The 20,457-nt window shown below is 40.1% G+C and overlaps 1 protein-coding gene across 9 annotated transcripts in view; it reads left to right on the top strand.

Annotated features, from left to right (window-relative positions):
- COL11A1 (collagen type XI alpha 1 chain) overlaps positions 1-20,457 on the top strand; it is a 256,244-nt gene that overhangs the window by 137,100 nt on the left and 98,687 nt on the right. For all 9 annotated transcript variants that reach the window (XM_090048879.1, XM_090048883.1, XM_090048880.1 and 6 more), the window contains 7 exons: positions 3,080-3,133; positions 5,567-5,611; positions 5,755-5,808; positions 5,906-5,950; positions 13,228-13,281; positions 17,148-17,201; positions 20,126-20,179. In XM_090048879.1, the coding sequence (XP_089905005.1) occupies positions 3,080-3,133; positions 5,567-5,611; positions 5,755-5,808; positions 5,906-5,950; positions 13,228-13,281; positions 17,148-17,201; positions 20,126-20,179 (360 nt within the window). The remainder of the gene's footprint in view (positions 1-3,079; positions 3,134-5,566; positions 5,612-5,754; positions 5,809-5,905; positions 5,951-13,227; positions 13,282-17,147; positions 17,202-20,125; positions 20,180-20,457) is intronic.

A 20,457-nucleotide genomic window follows, 5' to 3' on the forward strand; every position in this document is an offset into this window, starting at 1 on the left:
AGAAAGAAAAAAAATTAAAGAACATTTCTGGGTGTGGGAGGAGGAGAACAGGGGGGTGGAAGGAGGGAGGGGAGAGAGACGGGCTGAACACGGATGTCTTATCTTTGAATTGCTTCACAGATGCGACACAGTATAGTTAAGGATACCCTTAGCCCTTTTAGCTGAACTGAATGGTCCCTCAGTAAAATATTCAGCTTTGCTTTAGTCTAAGTTCTTGGATGTGTTTTAGCTTCCAGATTTGAACTGATAATACCTCCAGGCTGGTTAAGTAAAGTGTTTTTTATGTCTGTGGCCTACATTTTGGCCCTTTCATTTTACCTAAGTGAACTCTCTGAAGAATATTTATTCACTGAATGCTCTGTTAATGAAAAAGACTGTACGGTGTAAGGGAAGTATTCATGAAGAATATTCACCTTGATAAACAGATCTTTCCTTTCTTTTGCCTTTTAACCCAAATGTCTGAGATCTGAGTCTTTCTTTTTGTTCTCCTTTACATCAGAACTCTCTTTTGAGAAGTCTTAACATGAAAGAGGTTTTACATTATTCAGTTTTAAGAACAAAACAAAAAAAAAGAATAAAATGTACACTTCAAAGAAAATTGACAGATTTTTCTCAATACAGAAGTCATCAGGAATTTCATTATATTAAATCTTCCCCATGTTAAAACCTGATTTGATTGCAAGCTAGATTCACTGTTCCCTATTCTAAGAAGTTTAAGCAAGCAGATTTTAAAACAACGGTCATAACAGCTACTAAGCATTAAGTGCCTGGGGGCTATTTTGGGCTTCATAATATATAGTTTTCATCTATAGTCAGGTTCAAATCAGCATAAGGAATTATGTCAGCATAAAGCCCACATGAAAGCCAGAATAGTTGTTTAAAGAAAATAAGTCTTGTCCCAATATTCACCACTTGTTCATGGTGATTATTTTCTGTCACTTTTTGCTTTTCATTACTTTACTTCTTTGTGCAGTTCTTAGCCTCTCCCATATATAAGATCATTTTAACTGTTTTTTTCTCCAATTTAGTTCTTCCTCATTAGCTTGATTGCAGGAAGTTCTTAGTGTACTGCACATATGAAATATTTATAGCTAAGCCTCTGATGCCAATGTTGGAACAGTTTATGAGTGTGTCTATTTTTCTCCCTTGTAATTATAAAAGAGTTTATGGGCACATTGGGTCTTGAGACAAAGTTAGACATTGTTCAGATTTTACATTCCCTGAAGTCACATCTAATGAAAATAATTTAAAACACAAAAAGTTCCTTCTTGCTTTGTTCACTAAAAGCACCACCTCTAGGGCTATCTGACTCCAAAGACAATCCAGTTAGTGGGTAGCTGGAATGATTTGCTGGAAATGAAATATATTGAAAGTGAACCCTGACAATCTTAGAAAAGAAGTGACAGAAAATGATATTAAGTAAAACTGAAAAGAGAAGAAGTAATTCTTATATTCTGGACACCAATGTTTTAGATTGCTTTTAACATGTTGCTAAGGTGATTTTAAGAAATTGTAACTGGCTGTACACACAAAGATGAGCTATCACAGGAAGAAGCCTGAGCAGAATGTGTCTCGTACTTTTACAGACAGAATGACCCATGACTTTTAAAGTTAATATGTTGAAAGTAAATTTTATCAGGTCATAGTGAACTGGCATGGTAGCAGCTGACAACAAAATGCTCCATAATTGTAGGACAGAAGTCAAAAAAGGGAAAGGATTATTTGGAAAACAGAGGAAAACACAAAAGAGGAAAGGGTAGAAATATCCTTAGAAGCAGCTGTACATAGTAATTCATGTCATTTCTTCTCTCTGTAACCATATTGCTGGGGTGGAAGGAATGGTTGCTGTTATAGAAAAAGGATGTCAAATATTCCCTTGACATTCACTAAATATTGTGTGTTAAACGCACAAAAATGGTATTTTTGCCTTCAGAACTAAATGACCTATGACCAAGGCTAATTAATTATCTAAGTTGCACCTTGTACAAGTTTGTATAATCAGTGTGCAAACGTCATAGATTAATTGGATAACAGTATCCAGTGGCCCAATTTTGATTGGAACACAGGAATAGAAATGAGCAATTTTCCACTCTTATGTACCAGCATGAGACAATACATTGTCATCCTGAAATGAGATAAGATTTACGAACTGGAATGCTGGGAATATGGGTCACAGTGGAAAGAGAGTTAACATATCTTGTTGAAGATTAAGAGATCTGAGTTTCAGTCCCACTTTGGAGGCTGCCTTAAATCAACTCTGCTGTAAATGATCCCTGACCATTTATGTTATGGAGTTAAAGGTAACCAGTCAGGATGCTAGTCACATCATTCTCTTAGGTAAATTGGCTCCAAAAAGCATTGTGAATTAAACACATACCAGGTGTATGATCTAACAAGCTCAGGAAAGCATTTGACCTTGGTCCTGGATACAAAAATAAAATACCAAACGCTGATGGACCAGTTTGGAATTTCATCAACTGTTGGTAGTGAATGATCCAAAAGGAATCCAGCAGTTTCAGGCTTTTGTTTAATTAGAGAAGCAGAAACATCATCTTCAGTGTAAAGAAAAACCGTTTCCTGATTCTCCACCCCTTTGAAATCTGATAGGTCACTTACTGTGCAAAGTGAATACTGTAATTACATTTTGATGTGTTCTTTAACAACTTCATTGCACGAAAGTTAAAAAAGTATAAATTATTACACAAGGTGTGAAGCAGCAGAGAATGGATCATTTCTCTTTCTTCTGAGATAATGAAGTTATTTCTAGCAATGATTGATGCTTCTTTCCTACTATTAACAAAAAAAAATGCAGATTTGTTAAACCCTTTCTTATTTATTATTATGAAATATAATATCTGTTGTTTATGTTGATGTTTTTAATGCATTCAGGACTTCAGGCATCATGGTAAGTTAATTTATAGATATAAATCAGAGATGGTACCATTAAAAGAGATTTTCATTGAACTAGATGTAAACTGTGCATCAATTTAGTAATCAGCCTTAGATCCAGAATGAATACCAAATGTACTGTTGTGTTCCCTTAGATATTTTATAATATTTGTATTCCCTTTCCATATAGGGATCCACTGGTTTCCCTGGATTCCCAGGTGCCAATGGAGAGAAAGGTGCAAGGGTATGATATGCTGACTTTTTAAATGCTTTTTAAACTATTTAAATGCTTTATTAACCACTGCACAATATCATAGTGAGACTGAGACAGAATTAAACCAAGCAAAAAGTGTTTCTTTAGATAAAACAGACTTTATAGCTACATGAAATATTATCAAAATCTGTAAGATTCCTCATACTTCAAGGCATCAACCCAACTACTTAAAAACTTGCACAGAAAAATTTTTTTGGTAGGTTATTTCATAATTGTACTTGGGGGGGAGGTGGGGGGGGTAGAGATTTTGCTTCTTTTGAAGCATCTATTATCAGACATCTATTATCAAAGAGAGAACAGTGGACTGGATGAACCAATGGCAAGGATTATTTTCCCATAGCTGTGGATTATCAAGTCATGATGTAGTGTACACTCCAGGGAATTTAACTTTAATTTTCTATGCATCGATTTACTAGAAGTAAAACACGTCATAACCTGGGCTTTGAAAATATAAAATATAGCAAGCAGCATGAAGAGCAAATATTTATTATCAAATAAATGCAAAATGTCAGCTTTTGTTGCTTTGTTTATTTGAAGCAGGTGGGGGGAAATCTATTTTGCAGTGTCTCCAACTACTGCAAAAATTAGATGTAGGTTAGAAAGATCACTGCACTGCTGTCTGTAAAGTTCAACTGGATGCAGCCGGTCAGGTTGTTAGAAAACTGATGAAGTTATCAGAAGTGAAAGGATGACTTGGAATTCATAGGTCATGATAGCGCAGTGTGGCATTAAGTTAAACTGAAGTAATGTATGTCATTAATGTGACTACCAATCCATTTTATTTAGCAGTATAAAAACACAAGTACAGATTCACCACTTTAAACATATAATTTATGAGAGGCAGTTGAATTTTCCATTTGCTTCTGGGTTTTTTTTTGTAATTGTTTTCATTGACACAAAAGCATATTATTATTGTGACCAGCCACAAGGAATGGAGGACAATGTTCAGACCATCCTTTTAGGATAAAACAGCATTAAAACACTCTCCTAATCAGCAAGTTTACTTAATAAAGTTGAAGCTGTAACTTCAAAGCAAGACTTTAAAATATGAAATCTAAGAATGTTAAACATTCATCAGGTGTTCATAAAGCTTTCAGTTCAGTTAGGCATTCATTCATGTATTAAACACATTTAAGTTAGTAAAGTTTTTGAGTGCTTTACTGAATAGGGACAAACTTCTAAGCTGGAATACAATTAGTTAGCTTTTGTATGTAACAGTTGTATATGGCAGAATTTTCTTAAGGTCATAATCATAGGTCAGGACTGCATTATGCTATCCACATATATGCTGAAAAGACAATCCTTGTCTCTAAGAGCCTTCAGCCCCAGTAGTACTATAGTAGTAACATCTTTATTGTTTAAAGTGGTGTGAGATCAGAATAAATAAAACAATTGAAGTAAGCATTTAACTGTTTTAAAATGAGAGGGAATTTCATACTAAAGCAGCATTTTGGGGTTGTCACTGCTGCTTTTTGTTTTTTTAGTTTGCAATTTAGGTTTTAACAAATAGCAGTTACAAACCTTTTTCAATCAGTGGGGAAACAATTTCTTGAATTTAAAGCTTCTTCATGTGTAAATTCACTGCAAATTTAGTAGAAAGCCTAGCTTAAGGAAAGTGTTTCCTGTAGTATTATATTTTTGAAAAATATATTGGAACTACAAGTGAAGGTCCAGTGTTTGGTGTAATTTTGCGCTTCTGATGCAAATGATGCAATCATTATAAGCAAGGATAATAGTCCTTGCTCCCTGCTTTGAAGGGGTGACATCTGCCCTTTCCTCTTTGCCAGTGGAGCAGTTCTGGGGTATTAAGGTTGGCACATTGGGCATGTTCCCAGGGAACTCTAAGGAGGAATTCTGGCTGTTCCAGAATTTTTCTCGGGATTCTAGTCTCTGGCTTAGTCAGAGGAGACTTGAGCAGGGTGTGAGACCTGAGGCAAATCATCCTGTGTGGGGCCCCGCTCCCGGATGCAAGGAAGCTGGTGGCGGTTTCAGGAGTGGGAAGGAGGGGGATGGCGAGCGGCTGGAAGTACTGGATTTGGTGGTGGATACAGCTGGGGGGCTTGGTGCTGAGTGGCTGTACGTGAAGCCAGTGGCAGCGTGGAGTCGCTGCAGCCGCTCAACCTTCCTCCGTGGGGCTCCCCAAAGCATGGGCCCCAGGGCAGTCACCCTGATTCACTACCCCGCAGGGACGGCCCTGGGCTTAGTCCTTCATACCTTCCTTAACATGGTCTAGTGCTTAAGGCAGAATTTAACCCTGAGGCAAAGGAAAATATCCCAAGAAATTGGTAAATGATTGGCTTTAGTAAGAACCTGCTTATTTCAATTAAAATGCAGAATGGATAGTTAAAAGATAAAATAGCACTTGATTCTATGAAGATGATGAGTTTGGGCTTTCTTTGGCAGGGTTTACATGGCAAGCCTGGTCCGAGGGGACAACGTGGACCAACAGTAAGTATTTTATGTTGTGTTTTCAAAGGAATGCTGATATTTGCATATAAATTGTCACCTCTGCAGCCCTGTGAAGAATGATGCAACTTACATGTGCTCTCATACCTGAAAACTCTTGTTGTTTGCCTGTGTCAAATATATAGGGTCCACGAGGCTCAAGAGGCCCAAGAGGTCCCACTGGAAAACCAGGCCCTAAGGTAATTGTAAGATGCTATCAACTGATTTGCTGCAAGTGCTTTTTCATAAGGAAAATGTAAGATTTACCCTTGAAAAAAATATTCTTTGATTTCCTAGGGCACTGCAGGCAATGATGGCCCCCCAGGACCACCAGGCGAAAGGGTATGTCACTTAGATAACTGTTCCTCAGTTAGATAATTCTTTCTAGCCACTTACGTTTGAAGTTTTTTTCCCCTTTTTAAAAAAAAATATTTTTATTATGTATTTCTTTGGCTTGGACTAGAAGCATTTGGGCCACCACACTATGACACAAGAAAGGTTTTCTTGACAATGCTGTCCTTCCTGCAAAGCTAGAAGCTTGTTCGTTTGCTCTTAGTTTTGTATCCCCAAGAGGTTAAAAGAACCATGTGGACTTTTGGTTGTGTATCCCTGATAGTTCTGAGATTTGCTTTCTGTTACCATCCTCAACACAGCTCCAGTAGATTCGTGGGTTTTCAAAAGACCTCACCCCTTCCCTCTCCATTAGAAACTTATTCATTTATCCTAATTAGTTAAGAATTCCCTTTAACATATTTTCTGTATGCTTGTTGCTTCTTATTACATTACAGTCAATACAGAGTCAAATATGCTAAGTCTATTTGTTCAAGAGCATATATGGAAAATATTTATAAAATTGATTTCTAACTTCAGAACAAGAAATATAATTCCAACAGCTAAATGAACATGCTCTTTGAGGTATTTTAAAGTGGCTTAAGCCAAATGACTGCTTTCTTTCCCAATTTCTAAATGAACATTCTGGTAGCTTGTTTCCATATTGCTTTAGGAAACACATAAATGTTTGCCTTTTAATTTAAAAGAAAAAATCTTTGCCATATACATTTCAGCTGGGCATTTAAGCATGTATTAAATACTTAAAATCAAACATATGTTTGAGTGCTGTATTGAATAGGGACAAAATTCTGAGTTGGAACACAATTAGCTAGCTTTTCTGTTCTCCCTATGACCTCCAGAATCTTGAATTCCAAGGTGATCAAGGGCCATGTCTACATGTGACACTACTGTAGTGGTTACTGCATATTCATTTAGTACTTGTATAAACAAGTAGCTTGGGTTACTGCCCATTTATGTAGTGCTTGTATAAACAGGTACTAAATAAATGGGCAGTAACCTCTGCAGTAGTGCCAACAGATGCCTTTTTTGTGACAGTACTGTGCAGTAGCATTGCATCTTGGTTTTTGCCATGTGACTGCGCAGTAGTATCAGGCTAATGTGCAGTCAGCATCTTGTGTAGACATGCTCAAGATGTCGTTTTTTTAAGCAGCATAGAATCTTGCTTAAGGCCATATTATCTGCTACACTATTTGGGGGGGATGTCTGGATTAGTAACATTTGCTGAGCAACAGTAAACAATCTTCCCTGGGAATGTGTGAACAGTTAGTAAGAGCAGTGCCTGAAATAAATGTCTTAGTTACCAGAAAAAGTGAGTGTAAGTAAGGATGGCTTCTGGGATAAGGACTACAGATCAAGAGTGTATGATAATCTGAAATCAGGAGAATGTGGAAGAAGTGGAAATGCTTTCTTTAGAAGCTGCTTTTTAGAAATTTTGAATTTCCACTGCTTAAGTGTCTGCAAGAACTGAAACAACCACAGGGAATTTTCCACTGTGTCTGTGTTTCATAGTTTCATAGTTTCATAGTAGCTAGAGTCGGAAGGGACCTAGGTAGATCATCTAGTCCGACCCCCTGCCTTGGCAGGAAAGAGCACCGGGGTCAGATGACCCCGGCAAGGTGCTCATCTAACTTCCTTTTAAAAATCCCCAGGCTAGGAGCCTGCACCACTTCCCCTGGAAGCCGGTTCCAGGCCCTAGCCGCCCTGACTGTGAAGTAGCGCCTCCTAATATCTAATCTAAACTTACCCTCCGCCAGCTTGTGACCGTTATTCCTGGTCACTCCTGGCAGCGCACGGGGGAACAGGGACTCCCCCAATACCTGCTGATCCCCCCTGACCAGTTTGTAGCAGGCCACAAGGTCCCCCCTTAACCTTCTCTTGTGGAGGCTAAACAGGCTCAGGTCCCGCAGCCTCTCCTCATAAGGCCTGCCCTGCTGACCCCTGATCATACGAGTGGCTCTCCTCTGAACTCTTTCCATATCGTCCATGTCCCTCTTGAAGTGTGGCGCCCAGAACTGGATGCAGTACTCCAGCTGCAGCCTGACCAGTGCCGCATAGAGGGGGAGGATCACCTCCCTGGACCTGCTCGAGATGCATTTGTGGATGCATGACAGGGTACGGTTGGCCTTCTTGACTGCCTCCCCACACTGCCGGCCCATGTTCATCGTGGAGTCAATGACGACTCCAAGATCCTTTTCCGTCTCCGTGCTGGCAAGAGGGGAGTTCCCCAACCTGTAAGTGTGGTGCCGGTTCTTCCTCCCCATGTGCAACACCTTGCACTTATCAGTGTTAAACCCCATCCTATTCTCATCCGCCCACCGTTGCAACCTGTCAAGGTCAGCTTGTAGCCTAATGCACCCTTCTAGTGCACCCACATCCCCCCACATCTTAGTGTCATCAGCAAACTTGAACAGGGTGCTTTCTATCCCCTCATCCAAGTCACTGATGAAGATGTTGAACAGTGCGGGCCCGAGGACCGAGCCCTGCGGAACCCCACTGCCCACGTCCTTCCAGGTCGAGAAGAACCCATCCACTACCACCCTCTGGGTGCGGCCCTCCAACCAGTTGGCGACCCATTTGACCGTGTGGGCATCGACACCATAGTCTCCCAGCTTTTTGATGAGGACAGGGTGAGAGACAGTGTCGAAAGCCTTCCGGAAGTCCAGAAAGACTACATCCACAGCAACCCCTGCGTCTAATGATTTGGTGACCTGATCGTAAAAGGCCACCAGGTTGGTCTGACAAGACCTGCCACTGATGAACCCATGTTGGTTGCCCCTGAGCATGCATTCCCCCGCAAGGCCCTCCTGGATGTGTGCCAGGATAATTTTTTCAAAGAGCTTACCCGGGATTGAGGTAAGACTAACTGGCCTGTAATTTCCCGGGTCCTCTTTTTTTCCCTTTTTGAAGATAGGGACCACATTGGCCCTCTTCCAGTCCTCCGGCACCTCACCAGAGCACCACGAGTGCTCATAGAGCCACGCCAGGGGTCCCGCAATGACCTCGGCCAGTTCCTGTAGAACCCTAGGGTGAAGATCGTCCGGACCAGCGGACTTGAACACGTCCAGCCTCTCCAGAAGTACCCTAACTAACTCCTCGCTAACCCCTGGCCCAGGCGTGTCTCTCCCGGGGCCCGAGGGGGGCCCAGCAGGGAGGTAGCTGAACTGGTCCCTACTTAGGAAGACAGAGGCAAAGAAATCGTTAAATATGTTAGCTTTGTCATCTCTAGTAACTTCAGACAGTGTGTGTCAGCTTCTAAGAAACATCTATTTATATTATGAAATATGCATGACTGTATGTAAAAGGAAAGTCCAATTTCTTCTCTCAGAAAGAATGGCAAACTTTTTGGTTGAAAACCATTAAATATATAAAGAAAAAAGAATTATAAATATATATGAATGACGGTTTCTCTTAAATGAGCCTTTATCTGTCTTGTAACTCATGTCAAAGTTCCTTGGAGGAGATGCTTACCTAAAAGCTTAACGGAGTGGCTGATGAACTAGGAGAATAACTGGAACAGAGGGAAGTGGTAAGATGGAGCTGGGGGGGTAAGGCAAAGGTTAGAATGATAGATGGGAGCCAGTACAAAAGAGAGGGCTATATGTAACAAGTGAGTGTCCCTGGGCCAGTCTAACCATAGGCCCACCCACTTGCTCCAAGGCAAACTGCCCGCCTACTTTTTCTGCCACACCTTTGATGATACAATTTATTGATGACAATAAGGTGGGAGGCTATCCATTTACTTGCCCTGATGCCAAAGGTTTATATACATGGCTCTGACCTCGCCCGCACCATGTCCCATGCCTCACAGGTGGCATCCATGTTACTCCAGTGTCTCACACTAGGACCCATGTTCCAGAGTCTCACATGAGACTCTCAGTGCCCACAAACTTGCAGTCACTGTGCCCTAACACTGGGGTCTCCTTTTCAGTCCATTGCCCAGGGCTCCCAGTCCCTACCCATTCAGGGCTCCAAGTCCCCTCTCAGCTCAGGGCTTCAAGCCCCATCTCCTGCCCTACACTATATTAGGCAGTGGAGGAAATAGGGAGGAGTTGGTTTTCAGGTCATTGTCCAGAGCTGAGTGTAAAGGGTAGTGAAATGGGAAATATCAAGAAGTTAGAATGAAAGACAGTTGGGGATCACAATGGAGGGAGTAATGAGCGGAGCAGGAGGCTTAATGATGATGAGTATGAGGAAGAATAAGGCCAGGCAAGGAGCTATAGAGTCCTCCGTATGGAGCTGGTAAGCAAGGATCTAGGAACTGGATCAAGGAAGAGTGAACAATGAAGAAGGGAATGATAGACAGATATGAGACAGCAGAAGAGACATCCATGAGAGGAACTAACTAGTTACAGCAAAAGGAGAAATGTAACAGGCATACCCTTTCATCTGACAGTGACCCTTACAGATCATTCATTCAGAGTGCCCATATGCTCCAAAATGGGGCACAGAATGAAGAGTGAGGAAAGGTGAAACTAATATTCCAACTACTAGCTGGTAGGTGTTAACTGTCTTTCCTCTATGGATAACTTAAAGAAAATATAATAACAAAAAAGGAAATGTAAATTTAACAACAAGATAGTATTCAGGTAGTTCCTATTCATATGAACCATGAGCCCAGTGATTTGAAATTTGAAGTCTATATTAGGAGTTAAAAAAATGCAAACTTTTTTCATTAGAAAACCTCAGGATTTGAGGATCAGAGTAGGGGAGAGATTTATGGGCAAGAAATGGCAACTAGCCTTTGAGTTTATAGATTTCATAGAGTTCATAGACATTAGAGCTGGAAGGGACCTCAGAAGATCATCAAATCCAGCCCCCTGCCCCAGGGGCAGGAAGTCAGCAGGGATCATAGGATCCCAGCAAGATAAAACATCCAAATGTCTCTTGAAGGCATTCAAAGTAGGTGCTTGAACCACCTCTGGTGGCAGTCTATTCCAAAACTTGGGAGCTCAGACAGTAAAGAAGTTCTTCCTTATGTCCAGCCTGAAATGGTCATGGAGGAGTTTGTGACCGGTTGACCTTGTCATCCCTTGGGGTGCCTTGGTGAACAGACATTCCCCCAGCTCCTAGTGAGTACCCCTGATAAACGTATAGGTGGTGACCAGATCACCCCTGAGCCTGCGCTTTTCCAGGCTGAAGAGCCCCATGGCTCAGCCTCTCATCATAAGGTCTGTTTTCCTGACCTCTGAGCATGCGCATGGCTCTCCTCTGCACTCTCTCAAGCTTCTCCACATCCTTTTTGAATTGTGGAGCCCAAAACTCGATGCAGTACTCCAGCTGTGGCCTCACCAATGCCGAGTACAACAAGTTCTCTGCTTTTAACCCAATGCTAGAGAGGAATCAATTTGTTTGATATTTAGGTGAACCAAGTTTAAAATTTTTCTTCTTACACTGCCCTACTTTTAAGAGCTTCTGATTTGTAGGCAACTGAAGTCTCTGCTGTTTCTGAATATTATACAGGAAAGTGAATCAAGTAATATGCAGTATGGCGTATAATTAAAGTGGGGGAGGTTTGAAGGTTCAACCTATGGATAACTGTGTATAAAGAGACTTTCTTTTGGAGATGTACTAGAGAATGTGGATAGTGTTATAGAATCAAGGAAAATGTATATTAATTCTGGTGTGGAACATTTTCTCGGTAACCAAACCACATGGTTGAGTCTTATTTGCTAATAAATAGTAATTAAATTCTGCCCGGGAACTGGATTCACTTAAGACCAAATTCTGTCTGCTCCTAAACAAAGAGCCTTTTTCCTTACAGAGAGACACACAACACTTTCCCACTGCAAGAGGGAGCCATACTTTTGGCTTTAAGTCAGCATTTCCTTACATTTCAGGTTGTAATTAATGAGATTCAAAGGGACTGTAAGACAGTTAGTGCCTTACCACAAGAGCAGAAAGCTGTCATAATTCACAGGAGATGGCGGACTCCCTTTGCAGGATTTTTACTTGACATTTTAAGCAGAAATTTCTAGCATATTTTGAAGCTGATCTAGTGAAACTGTACAGCAGCATGATATGTAGAGCAGGACAAGCGAATGACTTGGATACACATTTTTGCTGTGTAGCCACATAGAATAAGACAAGGGTTCTCTGTTTTTTTTCTTAAAGGATTCTGCTTATTTTCTTGCTTTATTACCTTATGCATGTCTTCTAACAGGTAAAAGTCTTTAAAACAGTGTGAAACTGGGCCCCATTTAGACTATTAACATCAAATCTCAGCAGTGATCAAATGGAAAAGATGTAGTTACTTTTTAGTGAGTGCTGCTAAAATTGACCATCATATAAGCTAGTTCTTTGTCGTATTTTTTCAAACTTTCCAAAAGTATGCAGCAAAGTATCATCTTTTTTGGAAATATGCCCTCTGTGTTGCTAACTTTCTTTCAAGAGCATAGGGTGCAGACAGAAGTACAGCATTCTGAATTACAACAGTCCCCTGGACCAAACAGGAGTTCACTGTTGGTTCTGGGCAGGGGAGGGGAGGGCGTGGATCTAGCTGCTGGCAGCCAGTCTACATCTGGTTTCCCCCAGCAACAGCCCCTTATGCCTGAGAGCCTGTCCCTGTTTTCAGAAGCAGGGGGGGGGAAGAGCACAGGGAGCTCATTCTAGGGGTTCCCCAGCCAGCACTGGAGGGCAGGGTGGGTAAATTAGCAACCCCACCTCAGGGAACCTTCAATATACCCACCCTGCCCTCCAGCAGGAGAAGTGAAAAAACCCCAGACTGAACTCCCTCCACACCCTTTCTGCTCTCCCATTCTGAATACAGTGACAGAGCTAGGAGGCAGTTCAGACAGAAGTTACAGAAGATACTGTGATTTGAAACATTTTCATCTGAACCCTCATGCAATAAGTTTTCAAATTTTCACCAAATCAGCCATTTTTGAAGTAGTGTGCAGCCATGCACTTGTGTTTGGCCACAGCTATAGATTGCTTTCTGTGGTCAGATCCAGGAAAAATTGTCACTTCTGTCTGCACCCATAGTTTTTGCTAGATGTTGGAAAAATTGTCCAAACAGTTGGCAAAGTGCAGTTGCGTTTGATGTGATAAAGGACTGCATGTCATGCATTATGTCATACAGGCAATCCCATCAACCCGTGTGTATTTGAATTCTTGGTAGCAATATGTATGTGAAATTCATAGTTGGCCATATCTTTGTGTCCAAATCTTATCTATAAAACTCATGAGCTAACTTAATTGAAGTAAGCTCTTTGGTCTGATGACACAGCCTCTGGAATAATACTTTACCTTTTGGTTTATCTTCATGTTAGGGACCACAAGGGCCTCAAGGACCTGTTGGATTCCCAGGACCAAAGGGACCTCCTGTGAGTATCTTTTAAAAGTTACATCATTATTATGCAGATAATTTGCCATAGAAGATTATTGAAGTTGATATTTGAACTATGTTACATTTTGTCACAAATATCTTAGACTCGATTAATTATAATGTATCTGGGGTAGAATATGTAGATTGCAAACAAGCAAATCTCTTTTAAGATTAAGTACCATTAAGGCTGTGGTAAATCCCTGCAGAAATTAGATATTCAAAGCACTGAGTGAGATTGTCCAGTTTCTAACTGTTGCAGCTCATAAGAGATGTAGCATTTGTGTATTGAACTGGGAGTGGGAGTCCTGCAAGAACTTTGCACTTCAAAATTAGGGGAAGATGAAGTTTCAGCAGGAACTCTGAATTCCCTTTTTGTTTTCATATATATATGTGTGTGTATGTATATATATATATATATGTGTGTGTGTGTGTGTGTGTGTGTATATATGTGCTATATGTATGTGTGTATGTATATGTATTTTTTTATATATATGTATATGTATTTTTTTTTTCTTTTCAGCACATATTTTGTTAGCAGGAAAGGAAAGAACAAAGGACTCCCATTGTAGACAGAAGTATCTGAGAATGTATCATATAAATATTTTAGTTTATATTTAGGATTTTTTTATATTGCATGTAATATAAATTCGTCCTGAGTATGACAGTAAACTTCATTAGATTGGAAAGCCTGGTGGTAATGTGGCGGGTCTGTGTGGTGGGGTAATTTCTGGAAAATACTACAACACTGCAAACTCCAAATTAATGAGAGTATATGGAGTCTCAAAATCCTAGGCCCATTGCCTTGTGGGTACTCCTTAGTTGGAGAGAGACTAGGTGGCATCACCCTAACAGAAATGCACCCTCACTGAGGGGTTAGGCAGTGAGCAGCAATTCTTACCTATTGCTTTGTGGCAGAAGTTGCAACCATGGAAGCACGAAATGTCTGGACTAAATCTGCCCTTGAGATTCTGTTTCAGTCGTCTAAAGTGGGGTTGGTAGGTCTTAGGTAGCCTCCACTCCTGCGTATTGTTGCCTAGCCATACGAGTCAAAGGTCTTGGTGTGATGGTCTCAGGACTCTGTATAGCAGATTCATCAGGCATCTAGCTAGACCTCTTATTCATACACCATGATCCAGAGAATCAACATTTTCTGCTACTAATGGAAATATATACTCAGGGATACATTAAAATGTAAATTATCAGCTTGTTTATTAGAGAGAGTCTCCCCCCGCAAGCTGCTGGAGTCTGTCATGTATATCCATCCACCTTTTACATACTTCTTTTTAAAATGCAGATTACCAATCTATTAGAATGCAGTGTTCATTCTGTTGTGACTTGTCATTTAAGTCTTTCCAGGTTCATAGAGGGCAGATTTTTTTTTTTTGGTTATGTTTATAAAAAGTAAAAAAAAGTACCTTATCTATTTGCATGCACTCTAACCACCACTTAATAATACACGATGTTTGCTGCATTGGATTCATCCTTAAAGCTCATCTGATTGAACATTTTTTTTTAAAGTACTGCATGTAAGGAAGACAAATGAAATGCTAGAAACAGCAGCAGTATGAGCTTGAAAACTCATTTACATAAAATCACTTCCCATAATTAGCTCTTCAAAACTCATTCTGAATGCATATGCACCAAGGAGGCATACACACTTGGCAAAATTGTGTTCCTCCTATTAGGTGCATGAGTGGACTTAGCTGCTTAAGTGCAATTCTATTCCACCCTGCTCAAGTCTCTGAAAATTTGTTAATGCACCCAGTTTTGTAAGAGAGCATCATTTTACCCTTAAGATTACAAAAAAAACAGTAAGGGAGAGGAAGACCCACATATATTTTGTATTAACAGTTTTTTAGGGATCTGAGCAAGGTGGAACAGAATCACCCATATGTTCTCTCTCCTTCTGTTACATTTCACCTAATAAATGTCTACATTAACTTAAAATATTTTACTTGCTGGATACAATATTAATTTAAGAGCCTATTCCTGATGGAAAGTAAGTCTACTGATCTGGCTTATTTTTTATTGTTTCAAAAGGTAGTGCCTGCTTTGTCATGGTATCATACATTTGATCCATAGAAATTTACTCTGTTTTTAGTTCCACTGAAACCAGAAGTAGGTTGTCCTATTCTAATACTCCTGGGAGAGAACAGAGGATGGATGGATGTCTACTTTACGTGACTCTGAAAGAATTTTTCCCACCTGTTCTGTGGAACAAGATTGCAGTCCAAAGTCTTGATAACACACAAAGAGGTCCCAACAACCTGTACACCAACTCTAGCATCCCAGCCTTCCCTGCTATCGTAACATAATAACTTCCTTAAGTTCTTTGCTGTGGAAAATGTTGTGTCAGAAAGGTTGCACACCCCCACTCCGGTTATCTTCCCTAGGTAGTAGTTGCAAGGGCAGTGGAATCTTACACACATTATTTTTCTTTATCCTTTGCATCCCACATGCATAGGGTTGCCATACATTTGGGTTTTCCTGAACATGTCCTTTTTTGGATCCTCCGATCTTCATCTGGGGAAGTGGGGAGGTTAAATATGGTCAAATGTCCAGAATTTTGGTCAACTCAGCTGTGTGATGGGGGTGGGTTACCACTGGTGCTGGGAGAAGCTGTCCAGGTGCTGGGGTACAGTAGTGAACTGCGAGGCTGCCAGGCTGCAGAGGAGATGTCTCCAGTGTCCTAGTGACTATCAAGTTCAGTTTAGTTTCTCTGCCTCAGCAGAGAAAGCACCCCCAGGATCCTAGCACCCACCTTTTTCTATCTATTCCTCTTGCAGCAGCATCTGATCACCATGGGGTCTGGGACTGCAACTTGTGGAGGAGGCTGAGTTGTAGGTTGCAGCCCACTGTGGGAAAAAGTTTGAGGGGGGTGGGGGGGTGGCAGCCAGGAGAGGAAGCAGGGGGCTATGGCTTGGAAGTGAGGAGCTGGGGTCTGTGGGTCCAAAGTGCAGGGCAGGGGGCTGCAAGTCAGGATTGAGGGGCACCAGTAAAGATGGGGGGCTGTGGGTTAGGAGTGAGCGTCCCTGTCAGAGCCAGGAGTCCCTGGGTCGGAAGTGAGGGGCAGGAGCAGGGCTGTGGGGGGGGCTTTGGCTTGGGATTGAGGGGCAATGGAATGGGCAGGGCCAGGACACCAACGTATCACTGCCCCTCACAGTCATATACTTCCCCGCCTCGCGTGCGACAGATGTCCTCTTTTTTGGAATTGGAAATACGGTAACCCTACACAAGCACAGTATAATGTTTGCCCAGGAGAGACCAAAAACTAATTTAAACTTCACACCTTGTCCAGGGCAGGTAAATTCATATGCTAAGGATGCATTTCCCTAATGATGCTGATGCTAGAGTTTGGTTCTGCTTAGAAAGAATAAGAGTTAAAGGAAAAAAACCTTTGATTTCTTTATCACAATATGTGTGCATTTAAAATCATTTTGCCATTTTTGATTCTCCTTATGCTGAACTCTGCCAAGGGAAAAACTTCTCAATAAAGCTTATCTTTAAAACAGCTTGCTTTAATTTATGGTTTAGGAACAGGAAATGAGATTGCAAATATAGAGACTTGGTGTGAATTTAGAAATGTTACATATCTGCACGCGCGTACACACACACACACCACAATTACATAAATAATTTTCCTCCAAATTACAGAGTGAACAGAAAACTAAAATATTGAAAAAACATATCAAAAAGCTATCAAATCAGTCCTGAGTGCTATCCTAAAGCTGTCCTGAATGCTGTCCTGAAAGCATATTTTAAAAAGTCAGAGATATTATTGGGCTTAAATGGTGCACTCTTTCCACAACCAGAAATAACTAAGGAATCTATTTTTATTTCTTTTTTTTTTTTTTTTTATTTCAGGGGCCACCTGGAAAAGATGGCTTGCCCGGGCACCCAGGGCAGCGGGGTGAAACTGTAAGTAACTTGATTCTGCTGTTCAAAGCTGTTGTTCATCTGCTGAGTTCATTGTGATTTTTAGAAAGAAAAAGACAGGAAGAAGAAATGGATGCTGCTTTCTGACTAAAATCGTAGGAATCAAGGGAAAGATGATGTTTTTGGTACATACTTGTATTTCTTCGTGCAACACTAAAAAGCCACATCTGACAACATGATTTATCTCTCTAATTAAGGATAAGATTATTTCTTCTTTTGCCCTATTATTAGCATCACACTGAGCATAAGAATACAATACAGTTAGAGGCAGCATAATACTTTGAAGAAGATCTGTCAGAAACAACATAGTATTTCCCTTTGTCATCAAGTGCCATGTAATGAAGCAGAATAAAACTTGAAACCTAACAATTTAGCAAAATGGAATCAAGACTGATAGGACCAGGAAGGCAGAATTATTTGGGATTTCTTGCTGGAAGGACATCTATTTAGGCAAGTGATACATTCCAGAAGGGCATTGCATTTAAGTTGCAACACTCCTGAAGACTAATGGAATAAAACATGGAGATTTAGTTGAAAAAAAAAATCATTTAAACTGGAATTGGATAAGGAATCTACCATTGTAGATTCAAGCCAGAGAGATTTGTATATAATTCTTAGGATTTGGATAAAGATTTGAATGAACCAATACAGTAAAGTGTAGTAATTGTCAATGTGCAAAAGGCCTTTTAGACTCCAGCTTCAGAATTCTGGAAGCTATTTTGAGGCTGCTGAAGGCAAATCACTAGTCTGGGGAATCCTCTTTGACAAATTACAGGGACAGTTTCTGCTCTTCCCTTAAAAACAGAAGAGTGCAATATCAAGTAGTGCAACAATTCCATCTGTGTAACCAGTTATAGTCTCCAACACTATGGCCTCATTTTACAATCCTTACTGTATCTGGGAAGTGCTTTTATGCCAGTTTTGAAAGGAAATACTAACCAGAAATGTTTTTTTTCTGGTTGCTGTTGGTACTCACTGAAAAAAAAATCTATCTTCTTGAAAAGCCATTGTCTACTAAAGGAAACATAGCATTATAATGGTGAATCAGGCCCTAAGAAGCAAAAGTTATGATCCTTCCTTAGGCATCTGTTAATTTTAGTGAGAGCTATGTTCAAATCCATATTATGGAATTAGGCTCAGGGGGGAATCCACATTTTAATGAGAAATATTTTAGACTCTTTCTATCATTTATACTGGATTTCTAAAGATTTCAATTTTTCCTGTTAAACTAATATTCTAAATAAATGACAAATCTAGAGTCAAGAAAAAAATAATATTCATCTCCTTGGAAGTGACTTCTAAGTTTTGCTGAAGTCATCTGATGCTAATAAGGAGGCATCAGGTCCATAAGTAGTCAAATTAGCCGGCACCTCTCCAGTTTAGTATTTTCCATTTTCTGTAGAAATTAACCATTTTGCCTTGCTGTTTTCAACTAGTATTTTCTTCTTCTCTACAATTTATTCAGCTTTAAGGAATTGTTGCAAAAATCAGATGAGAGTATGCTCTGTTTGCTTATATACATGCTTGATGGAATAGTTAAATGCTAGTGAACGCACTGTTCTTAAAGCTGTGAATAGTAGCAGTTTTCAAGGGATTTTCAGTGACTATGGCTCGAGTTCAGCACTCCTTTCTCTTCTTACACAAGCAGCACTTCTATATAAGCCCCAAAAGCCACAACTAGTATTGCATCAGATTGTATCTGGATTTCTTATGGATACATAGTAGAAGGAAAAGAGAGAGGGATGAAGGACACAGAGTCCTGATCCCTATAGTGGGTACTATGTTAGAACCTCTGCATGGTGAGGCAAAGACTGCATTGTCCTTAGGTTGTGTAGCTATGAATCTCTTCCATTGCTGAGTTGTTTCTAAGTCTACAAACAGACATCAAATTTGCCCCAGGATATACCAGGTTATTCCAGGTCCAAGTGCTCATTCAGACGCCCATATTCATTGTCTTGGCATATGTCCTAAAAAGACTTACAGGTTAAGAAGTACTAACAGTTTACCCCAGGACATTTCAAAACATGTCTGAATGGTCACCCTATGATTTCATCATGGAATCAATAGCAGAAACATGGCAGTGCATTCAGCCTGCTCACTAAACCCTGATTTAAAAGGGTGATATTTGTCCATGCCAGGCCCAGTATAGTTCTCTTCTGGGACAAATGGAAGCTCAGCTTGTCCAGGGATGAATGGAACATCTATTCTATTCTGAGCCTAAATGGCACCAATAAACGTTTGGACAAATAAAGTGAAGATACCAGAGAATTTTCTAACTACTTATACAGCTCTTGAGAAGGAACTGGAAATGCAGCAAAATACAGCACTTTCTGAAAAATTGTCCCAACAATATTAACATTAATATACATTCTCCTTTTGATTTCTGTCATTTCAAGTTCTTTCACACTCCTTTTATCACATTCAGCCTTTACTCAATTAAAAAATGCAAGCATGCAGCACTTCTGAATCTCTGTTTCATTCAATTTTCTCTTTTTTCTTTTCTCCCAATCCCCTCTGTGCTTTTCTTTATATAAGCATTGTCAAGTTTGGCTTTGTGATTCATGATGAATATGTGTAAAAATATGTATTTTAGCTGAGTCTCAGCAGTATCACTTACGCATTCAGAATCACCTAATCAATTTAACTGACAGAGATCTGTGAAACTGAGTGGAATTCCTTCACAACCATAGATGCAGACTTCAGAATGATTGGAAATGATACTTTTTGGAAAGATTTATCACTATTTCACATTGAAGTATACACAGGAATAATAGACATCTCAGTATTAATTCTTGAAGAGGATGATCCCCTACAAAGATCTCATATTTCGCCTCCTCATTGGAATGATTTTGCTTCCTCTGTACCTCAGTGTGTCTTTCTATAAATATGTTATTTTTCATTTTCAGGGTTTTCAAGGAAAAACTGGTCCTCCAGGCCCAGGTGGTGTTGTTGGACCCCAGGTATAGATTCTAATATATATCTAATTATACAATAATGCTTGCAGATTGTTTTATATCTAGTGTTAATTATTGTCATTTACATAGTGTTATATAGAACCTTTTTTCATCATCTTGTTACTTGTAGCACTACCAGTTTACATATAGCAAATTTAGCAATTGCCAAGCAACTCTATAAAAAATAAAACACTAGGACTGGCTCCTCACTATGTATGAGTTTGTTATTTACATAAGTGAGAAGTGGGAGTTTTCAGAAGTTAAGAATGCATAACAAGACCCTA

The sequence above is a fragment of the Crocodylus siamensis genome, chromosome 5 (genome assembly GCF_052110815.1).
Source record: "Crocodylus siamensis isolate JL-2025a chromosome 5, ASM5211081v1, whole genome shotgun sequence".
Taxonomy (NCBI): domain Eukaryota; kingdom Metazoa; phylum Chordata; order Crocodylia; family Crocodylidae; genus Crocodylus; species Crocodylus siamensis.